This window comes from Lycium ferocissimum, chromosome 5, assembly GCF_029784015.1.
Source record: "Lycium ferocissimum isolate CSIRO_LF1 chromosome 5, AGI_CSIRO_Lferr_CH_V1, whole genome shotgun sequence".
NCBI classification, from domain to species: domain Eukaryota; kingdom Viridiplantae; phylum Streptophyta; class Magnoliopsida; order Solanales; family Solanaceae; genus Lycium; species Lycium ferocissimum.
The window spans coordinates 21762696-21773805 of NC_081346.1; the positions used below are offsets into that span (position 1 = coordinate 21762696).

Consider the following 11110-nt stretch of genomic DNA (forward strand, 5'->3'; position numbering starts at 1 on the left):
TTGAAAAAATGATTTGACAACACTAACCTGGCCTTTCATTATAGCTAAGGATATCACATGGAATATAGGTTAGTTGCAACAATTACAGCAAGCTGTTTTAACCTTGTCATCATATCCAAGTATGAAAAAAGTAAGAAGTACTACAAAATTTGGGCAGTCAGACTCATAATTAAGCATATCCATTAACGGTTTATAGTATCAATCCATACAGGATTAACGGTTTATAGTTCAGTCATCATATTTGACTATCTTAACGCAACATCATTGTTTCTCCTTTTTAATATCTGAAGTGCCCTATCTAACATTTCGGGATAAGTTGCTGTTTGACAACCCTTTGGAAAAGTCTATATTTAGACCAACCAAATGGATAGATAAAGGTGTTTTTACATACACTATTATCACTAAATCATTGTAAATTAATATGGTTTAATGTAAACACCGGATGCATGGATTTCACGCAGATCTGTCAAACACTTAAACCTTTACAATTATTAACCAAACCGAAAGTTCAGCGCATCGAATACTATAAAAATTTAAGAGAACTATATTCTGTTTTCCAGGTCTGGTAAGAAAATGCACCCAAAACTGATTATTCAAACCTCTATGAAAGGTGGTCTCTATATAAGTATGTTTATTTGAAATAAACAAATTAATCGTTCAATTCTAGTGAGGCATAGCAAAAGGGAAGAGAATACACTAGGGTAATCCAATTTTTGCGGGCTCTTGAATGTTACGTGAAGCATCAATGGGTTTACAGTTGCATAATCCTACCAAAAATTCCTACTGACCCATTCCACCTTTGAACTATCTAGGTGACATAGTGGAGTAACTGCAAGTAGCATTAGATGGTGGATCAGTAGTAACAGTGAAGGAACTGAATTGATTGAGCTCCCTTTTCATAGACCTGTATACATGATCTAAGCCCTCTTCTATTAGCTCTAAAACTGTTTGTGGCATTGGGGGCATATTAATGTCAACTGATCCTTCCAACATCTTCACCACTTCCCCCATCGTAGGCCTCGTTGAAACCTCGTCCTGAATACACCAAAAAGCTACCATCAAAGCTCTCATTACCTCTTCTTTTTCAATTGCTCCTTCTAATCGTCTATCCACAACCTTTTCTGGGGTTCCTTCCGTCATTTCCTGGAAAAACACCAAAAAGAAGCATTTGCAGAAGCCTCTTTAGTATATATAACTACTAAAAAAACATGAATTAGTGATAGCCAAATTCCGTAGCTAAATAGTCAACTCCCGTAGCTAAACAGCCAAATCCGTCGCTAATCCTATTAGCAACAGATTAGCGACCAAGTGTAGCTAATTCCATTTTTTTTTTTGTAGTAATTCAGTTTTAATAGTTTCCACGGAATGGAATAATATAAAAAGGGCAGCCTGGTACACTAAGCTCCCGCTATGCAAAGGGACTTCCGAAGCGCCGGACCATAGAGGGTCTATTGTATGTAACCTTACCTTGCATTTCTGCAATAGGTTTTTTAAACGGGTTGCTTCTTGATCAAGAAATAAAAATTCACTACAAAAACTGATCAATTGAGTACCTTGTAAGCCCATCCAGGATAAAAGAAGTCCTCAGCATCACAAGTCATATCAAGATTTCTCCGGCCACCAATGATTTCTAGTAGCAGCATCCCATAGCTGTAAACATCAGCTTTTACAGTTATTGGCCGGTTGCTGACCCACTCGGGGGCTAAATAACCTCTGGTTCCTCGGACCATAGTGACAACGTGAGAGTGCTCTCTCCCCATCAATTTAGCTAGTCCAAAATCAGAAACTTTAGGACAAAAATCTTCATCTAAAAGTATGTTCTCTGGCTTGATGTCACAGTGTATGATCCTGTTCCTGCATTGCTCATGAAAATAGGCTATCCCTTGTGCGGTACCAACGGCTACACGAAAACGTGTAGGCCAAATTAGTAGTCTATCTCTGTTATTATATGAATGAAATATCCACTTGTCCAATGAGCCATTTTTCATAAACTCATACACTAGTAGCCTGCTGAAAAAAAAATTTGCTATTAAATAATGTAATATGGCATGCTTACATATATACTTCGACAAAAATCAACCATCAAATTAAGATGAAATGAGTTACGTACCTCCGGGTTCCTTCAGAACAGTATCCGCATAGACGAACCAAGTTCATATGATGCATAGAGCCAATGGTATTGACCTCTGTTATAAATTCCCTCTCCCCATGAGGCAAAACTTTATCAAGCTTTTTTACTGCTATCAATGTTCCATCTCCTAGGCTTCCTTTATATACACTGCCAAATCCACCTGTCAACTCAACATTGTCAGTTACTATCTTGTTTTAATGGAAAATCAATGTACTAGATAGAAATGAAATAATATTCATGTCTTTACCTGTTCCAAGTAACTGGGAAAAATTGTTAGTTCGGTGTTGCAAGTCGCGAAAGGTGAAACTAATTGGAGCTCCTGATAAGATCAAAGAGCCATCAAGGGCTCTTTTTAGGGATCTTTTCCTATGGATATTGATATACAACAGACAGCCGAGCAGCATGATCAGAACAGTCATGCTTAGGACTATAGGAAGTATCAAAACCTTATCGTGTGTACTCTGCGATTCATCTGATGAATGCCCACTTTCTTTGTCACCACTCACTCCAGCTGAGCCGTTTGCCTCTACCTTGACGAATAAAGTTGAGCCAGGATCCTCGAATCCACCAAATTCCAAGCTTTTTAGGACCCAACAATAAGGCTGTTCCTCATTAAGACCGTAAACAGAAGCAACACAATCACAATTCGATAAGCAAGCATTCCCACATTTGGACACCGACTCTATATCACTATAATTTGCTATGACCGATGACCCTGAAAAATAGTAATTCGTCTGTTGAACCGTAGAAATCTTGAACTGGGAAGTTAAGTTTTCATGATGAGGTCCACATTTTCCTGTCAATGAAGAATTTCCAGAACACGAATAAACATCATTTCCCACTTTAGAACTACCTGGCAAACACGTGCAAGAAGCGTTCGTTTTACTTCTGTCTAAACTACATATCCCATTGCCACAAATTCCAGCAATGTCACATGGATTTGATACGGCTGCCCACTCTGCAACCCATTGCCTCGATCCGTTCACATCGTTATCCCATCGATACAAACGTAGATTTCCATTAGCCTCGAGAATTAACCGTCTTAAAACAGATGGTCTATTCCAATTAGATTGATTTACAGAAGATAATAACCCTCCATAATCACCATCATTTTTGTACACATAAACTGCTCCATTCGATGACGAGCCATAGACAATACCAAAGCTTCCAGCTTTATCCAAAACCGCAACAACATCTCCTGTCACGTTCGATATATCAGGTCCAGACCAATAAGAATAATTGCTGTATAATTCAGGTGACATATCTAAGGACTCAGGCACATTGTAGGTCAATCCAAGGTTAAGTGAAGTATGCTGCTGCAACATTTTTAACGTGTAATAGCCTCCAAGGACAGGTGATTTTGATGATATTAATTCTAGTGATGCTGTTAAAGGTTGACCAGGTAATAGAGTATCCGATGGATGTGAAAAGCTCTGCCACACAACACTTAGGTTGTCGGAGTAGAGAATGAAGTTTCCATTTTCGGACATGACAGCTGTCTCAACGCCAGCTTCTGAGGTGTTTGATGCCCATAAAGTGGTGCCTCTGTCCATCAACAAGAGATTTCCATTGTTGTTGAATTCCAAGACCGCGTCTTTGGTTACCGGAGAGTTTCTATTTAGATGATGGACACAAAATGAAACGGTTGGCCAAAAAGTAATATATACCTGCAAAAGCTTTAGTAAAACTAGAGATGGAGGAGTACATTCTGCTTATTTTCTTCCAAGTAACATCTCTAGCGAATGTATAATTCAAACTTATGTCTACATGTTAAGCATTCTGAAGAACTTCTAGTTTCACATTAACATTCTCAGCTTCTTGCCCTTTTTTTTTGAAGAGAAAGAAATCCAGACTAGTTCATGTTGGGAAGAAATAATGAGTTTAATTTTTATACACTAACAATATACAAGGTTTTACACTAGGTCAACTAAATGATAACTACAGGCCATAAAAGTGAAATCAGTAACTGAGAGAATAAGACATGTTTCATGTTACAACAGATTAAAATATTAGTGTATATAAGTTAAATCCTTACGAAAGACTACGATTCAAAGTTTCAAACTTATATCTACATGTTATAGCAATTTGTAGAATTCGAGTTTCACATTAACATTCTCAGCTTCTAGCCCAATTGCCTCTTTTTTTTTTTTTTTTTTTGGAAGAGAAAGAAATCCAAACTAGTTTGCATTGGGAAGAAATAAAAAAGTTTAACGTCTATACACTAACAATGTAAAAGGTTTTACACTAGGTGAGAATATGACATGTTACATGTTACGAAATGTTAAAATATTAGTGTACATAAGTTAACGAAAATCTAATCATACACGACTTATAAGATATTTGCAAGCTTTACAAGAGAATTACTTAATAGAAAAAGCTGTTACACTTACATGTTAGGGGACCAAACCAGTGTTCTGTCCCCCGGAAGTTGTGCAAACCAAATAGACAATTGATATTGATCATGAGAATTTGCTGTTGGTGTGAAGCCAAATGCAAAAGTTTTATTATCAGAAAACCATGCTTGGTTCTCTTTAGCTAACAATCTTGAACCCAAAACAACTCCACTAGCTGACTCAATGTAGCAACAAAGCTCTGCTAGAAACAGCAAGAGCATTAAGGCCAATGCAGAGGAAAGCAAATGTAGAGCCATTTGGACCATTCAGCATTAAGTTGGTTAAGTTATAGTGGAATTCTATTTCAAGAAAATGAGCTTCACTTAGAATAAGCATTTGGGGGTCCTTATAATAAAGAGTATTCCAAATTTGGAGTTAAAGGAAACTAGTAGGAGATATCAACACGTGGACAGTGGTGGGTGAGCTACAAAGTTGAAAAGTGACCAAAATTCTTGGACGATTTTTGGTCGGTTCTGCTATGTGGCGGCACGTGTTTAACCAATTTCATTGTTGCTTTCAACTATAAATCGACCAAATTGCCAAACTTTTAAAGCTGGAGCAAAGTTATTCTCGTTTTCACACTTTCTCCTAGCAGCAACATATAAGGAACTACCAAGAATGTGATACTACTACTCTACTAGGTTGGCACCCAATGCCTCTTTACTAGGCTAATTTGGGATCTCCATGGATAGTGATACATTCATAGATGAATTCAAGATTTAGAGTCAATTAATGGGTTCAGAACAAGTGTAAATACAGCGCCAGAGTCAGAATTTGAAGCATAGGTTTTGGATTCTAACTTTTTTAAGTTACTAGGTTCTATATTAATAATATGTTCATATTCACTAAATTTTCAAGACAAATACGAATATTGAACCAAGGTTATTGGGTTTGATCGAACCCATAACCAACACGTTAGCTCTGCCCCCGAGTGTAATCTTATTATTCATGGATAAAGTTTAAGTTCTTAATTATATATAGTTCGAGCTAAAAGTAATGAGTTTTAGTAAAATTCGGAGAACTTGGCTCTAAATCCGCCTCGGGAGCCATGCTTTGCTTTCTCTTCAATGTTCATCATTTTGACTCTCAAACATACAAAAAAAATTGTGGGCTAGTTTCAATTTTCTTCTATTGACTATCTTGTACCAATAATTAACATTGAAAGCGATAGCACGGGCCTATTAAGCTTTTTGTCAACACCTAACAATAAACAAGTCGTTTATCTGGACAAGTAACTGGACATTTGGATTGTCACGATGAGGACATTAATCATGAATCCATCTTCGCTGTTTGATCTTAGTCTAAGAATTCAATATTATATGTGAGGTTAGCTTTCTGCTAGTATGGCAGTCCATTTTCTGTTTAGTTATCAAGGTTACGTGATCATTGTTCATACGGAAATTACTCAACTTCTTTAAGGTGATTATAAATCTTTATAATTTACATCTTCATTTTATTCTTCATGATTTGCCTTTAAGGTGTTTATTACTTACTAAGCCATTAATATAAAATGATAGATTTATAAATATATGATCATTCGATTTATACATTCTGAAGTCAACTCCCGTTCTCTGCCTTTCGAGTAAAGCTGGTGCATACATATGTTCTATAAACCCAGTAATTTTGGCTCGGACCCTATATATATTAAGAATATCCACTAAATAAATACAAATTATACATTTTGAACCTAATAAATCAAATGCACTGTGTTAGAATCCTGTACTCGAATCACAATGTTCAAATCATGGATCCACCTTTGTAATTAATATGACATATTAAAGAGTATACATACTAAGGGTACTTTTAATACATTATATATGTATTTAGCTTATTTGCAATTTTTTTCCTTTTTGCACTTGAAATCCATATCCAGTTAAAAATCAGGATATTAATTGGCACCCTATGTTTGGCCGGCCCTCTAAATGACACAAAATAGACCACTTTCCTCTAATTGACAAAGTTTATCAAAATGTGTTAATTTTAATAAAAAAAAGATCGCCATCCTATAGCCAAACCATCGTCTCTCCTCCAAACCACTGTTTGTTCCACCAACATGGCTGCCGGACCAGTTCCTTCCTCTCTCTCGTTGAAAGGGAATTTCTAATTCGATTAAGATACCATTGAAATTTGGTTCGAATTTTTCGTTCCTGCAAAGGTATGATTTGTTTAGATTGGATGATATCGCGTTTTGTTGGAAACATGTTAAGGACCTTAAAAATCAATTTTCAGGGTGCTTAGAGACAATTTAAGGCTGGTTTGAACTGACTTACAGATTGAAAACTCGAGGTTGTAGATGACTCTATCTTCCATGTATATCATTACATATCCATTGTATATCAGTGCATATCCCTTGTATAACTCTGTCCATGCATGTATATTTGTGTATTTCCTGCATATCATGAATATCAGTGTATATCCACGAAAATTTGTGCGTGATATACACTGATATACATAGTATACACACATATATAATTGTGACAGTGACCTTACAGGTCGATTTCAGCTCTGGATTTTGACTCCAAATAAGTCCAGGTTACCCCGAATCTTCCTCAAATTTTGTATATAGTTGTGTCTAGGTATTTCCGACGAATACCAACCACACTCACTAAAAGAAACTACTAATAATTTTCAGATTTGAGTTTAGTTGTGAAGGATGGAGTTTCGATGATATTTAGTCACTGATAGACTAAGATTTTGAATATGTTCCATTTCATGAATCAATAACTATACAATATTCGTTAATTCTGCGAATCTGTCAAGTTGGCGGATGGGAAAACGAATTGGCACAAATTTGGATTTAAACTAAGCCCTTCATCGTTTTCCCATTCATGAACTGTATATAACGAAATCCGACAGGTCAAGAATTGTATTTCTTCAACGAAATCCAGCGAATCACGAATATACACATCGCTGTCAATTTTTTGGGCTTCAGTTGCTAAGTTTAATCTTTGACAAATTCCTACTGGTAGCTATTAGCAATTATATACACATGTCGATTTCTCTTGAAAAATCATCATATAAAATGAAATGGACGTTGCTGTTAAATTGCGAGGCTAAAGATAAATCCTTACGGGTCCTCATTTAGTCGATGCAACTGGGGCTTAAGGTTAACTTATCAGAACCAATTAATTCCTTAGTCTCAAATAGCTTAATAAACATGGTGATTGAACTCTATGTTCTTAGTCTCAAGCTAATATGATCGGCTGAGGATTTAATAACGTACGTTATCAATTGTACGTAACTCAATATCTACTATCGTAGTTTCTTAAATGGCGCTTAACTTCTTCTTTCACAATTATGCTTGATCATTTTTTCGGAAGACTATCAAGACGAACGTGTAAGTGACTATGGGTTCTTGAACTAGAGAATACCTTCCTTCAACTAGAGAAACTCTCTTTTATTTTCATCACTTTTTCAAGAACTCTCCAATATATTTTCTACCCCATAAGTAAGGATGACAAGCTATTTATAGTTAAAAAATTCATATTTGAATTGAATTAGAATGGATTAGTGGGGTATTAAAGGGATGTAAATATGGGTGAATTAAGAGTAGGAGGTTACAAAGGAAAATAAGACCACATTCATCCATAACTCATATGAATAATGAGATACTGGAAGAATAAAAGTAATGGCCAATTAAGGCACCAAAACGTGAGAGTAAAAGACCATTTCTCTGCCTCTTTATGGCCACAATGGAAAGATGGTAAATGCTCTTGAATAGCCACTTTAATATAATTACAATAATATTAAAATGGTCAAAATGTCCTTCAATCCCCCACTCATTTTAATATTAATATAAGAGAGTTTATCAGCTGAAGGTAGATTATTATGCATAATGAAGGTGTGCTTTGCATTGAATTTTCACTTAGTAAAATAGTAATCTTTACTCCAGAGCCGTAGTGGTCTCCGACTTGAACTATAACTGCTTAAGGAAAATAAAGAATTACTGCTTACACATAATAATCAAGGTGTTGACATAAGCTTTCACAGCCAGCACATTACGGCCTTGTGCTATCCCGGTTTCATGAGTGTTTTTGAGAACGAGCCCAATTTTTTCATAGGAAGCGGCCTACTTCCACACTCACATAGGTGAAATATGTCAAAGGTGCTAATGTAACTTTAACACTCAACTCATACAAGCTATAAAATTTCATTAAGAGTTTATAAACTCAACCTCCATAAATCGTTACAGAATAATGCAGTCACACCATAGGGAGGGAATAAAAAAATAGTGCATTTCACAACGAGTCATCATATGATTCATTTTCCCCCATTGAACCTGATTATAGGATCTGTAGTCTCCAAGTTGGGTTTCCTCATATATGACTCATGAGTTTATGGGCTTCAATCTCATCCCCTCGATGTGCTATAGACCCTTTCTCTTGCCAAGGTCTTGGTTAGTGGATCTGCAAGATTATCACAAGATTTGACATAATGAATGTTAATGGTACCACTAGTCAAATATGATCTCATAGTACTGTGTTTTCTCCTTATAGGTCTGAATTTACCGTTGTAATAATAGTTTTGAACTCTACCAATTCACAAGTCGTGCTATCACAATGAATTAAAATAGGTGGAGTTGGTTTTTCTAAATAAGGTATTTGAAAAAATAAATCTCTTAACCAATTCGCTTCTTCAGTAGCTGAAGCGAAAGCAATTGGTTCAGCCTCTTTGGTAGAGTTAGCAATAATAGTTTGCTTTTCTGTTTTCCAACAAATAGCACCACCTCCCAAAGGAAAAATATACCCAGTGATAGAGTAGAAATCACCAGATAAAGTGTTCCAATCTGCATAAAAAAAGCCTTCAAGTACAGCATGATATTTTTTATAAAACAAGCCATAATATTTTGTACCAAGTAATATTTCATAACTCTCGTTATGGGATGCCGATGTTCATTACCTGGCTTGCTTGTAAACCTGCTAAGTACTCCAACTGCATACGCAATATTCGGCCAAGTGCAATCAGTCACATGTCTCAAACTTCCTATTAAGCTAGCATATTCCTTTTGATTTATCACATCATTTTCACTTTTAACTGGAAACAAGTGAACACTTAAATCAAAAGGATTACAACATGCTTGCAATCAAGAAAGTTATATTTTTTCAAAATTTTCTCAACATAATGTGACTGGTCAAGGAATTTTAGTAATTTTTATTCCAAGAATAAAGTTTGCGTCACCAAGATCTTTCATATCAAAATGGCTTCTAAGAGTACTCTTAGTTTCACCAATAACAATCAGCCAAAGATCAATAAATCATCAACATAGAGGCAAACAATAACATGTGAATTATTCCAAGACTTATGATAGATGCACTTATCACATTCTTTTGTTTTAAAACCATTTTCAATCATGCAGGAATCAAATTTCTCATTCCATTGCTTTGGTGCCTGTTTCAAGCCATATAGGGATTTAGTAAGTTTACATACTTTGCTTTCTTGGCATGCTTCTACAAAACCTTCGGGTTGTTCCATATAAATTTCCTCATTTAGGTTCCCATTTAAAAAAGAAGTTTTTACATCCATTTGATGAATATGCAAATAAAAAATTGCAACAATAGCATTTAAAAGTATTATGGATGTAATTCTAGTTACTAGAGAAAGAGCATCAAAAAATTCTAGGTCTTCTAGTTGTTTAAATCCTTTAGCAACTAGTCGTTTAAATCCTTTAGCAACTAGTCTAGACTTGTATTTTTAACAGAACTATCTGGTTTTAACTTTTTTCTTAGGACCCATTTATAGTCTATTATTTTACAACCCGTTGGTAAATCAATTAACTTCCAAGTTTTATTGGAAATAAGTGATTCTATTTCATCATTTATTACCTCTTTAAAAAATAGCATCATGTGAAGATAAAGCTTCTTTGTAAAAGATTGAGGGCGTCATCTTCAACATTAAAAACATAAAAATCAGGACCAAAATCTTTTTCTACTCTAACTCTTTTACTTCTTCATAACTCAATTTATTTTTCAAAACAGAAGTAGAAGAACTAGGTAACGATAAAATATTTTCTTTAGTCCTTTGACCCCCATTGTTTTTAGAATCAAATGAAAATTTATTTGCATGAAAAATAGCATCACCCGATTTTATTATTATATTATCTTCACTAGTTTCATGAATTATTCCCAATGATCTAACAAAAGAATTAAACTCATTAGACTCATATTCACGGCCTCTATCACTTCTAATTCTTTTTATTTTTCTACCAAACTAATTTTCAACTTCATGGAGATAAATTTTAAAATTTTCAAAAGCATCACTTTTATTTTTCATCAAGAAAACATATGTATACTTAGAAAAATCATCAATAAAAATGATAAAATATCTATTAAAATTCCTCCAAGTTCACAAATATCAGTATGGACTAACTCTAACAATTCAGTTTTTCTTTCAACTTGAAAATGAGGCCTTTTGTGATTTTGGCTTTACTACAAGCCTCACATTTTTCAAAATCCTTTTTAATCATTGGGATTAATCCTAAACTACTCATGATTTCCACATAACGATTATTAATATGACACAAACAAGCATGCCAAAAATTAGTAGAAGAAAGCATATAAACGGAATTAGAAACTTTATTCACCTCAAC

General features: G+C 35.0%; 1 protein-coding gene across 3 annotated transcripts; it reads right to left on the reverse strand.

Moving 5' to 3' along the window:
* Positions 1–485: 485 nt before the first annotated feature.
* LOC132056492 (G-type lectin S-receptor-like serine/threonine-protein kinase At5g24080) lies at positions 486–5136 on the reverse strand. Of its 3 annotated transcripts, none has more exons than XM_059448717.1 (5): positions 4522–5136; positions 2379–3745; positions 2111–2291; positions 1554–2010; positions 486–1143 (listed from the first exon to the last, which is right to left on the reverse strand). In XM_059448717.1, exons 1-5 carry the CDS (start codon positions 4788–4790, stop codon positions 805–807), a joined length of 2613 nt encoding a protein of 870 aa, XP_059304700.1. In that variant the 5' UTR covers positions 4791–5136; the 3' UTR covers positions 486–804. The 3 variants fall into 3 exon arrangements, with proteins under 3 accessions (XP_059304700.1, XP_059304701.1, XP_059304702.1); XM_059448718.1 differs by having other exon boundaries at positions 488–1143; positions 1554–2007; positions 4522–5131; XM_059448719.1 differs by having other exon boundaries at positions 488–1143; positions 2379–3798; positions 4522–4649.
* Positions 5137–11110: the final 5974 nt, after the last annotated feature.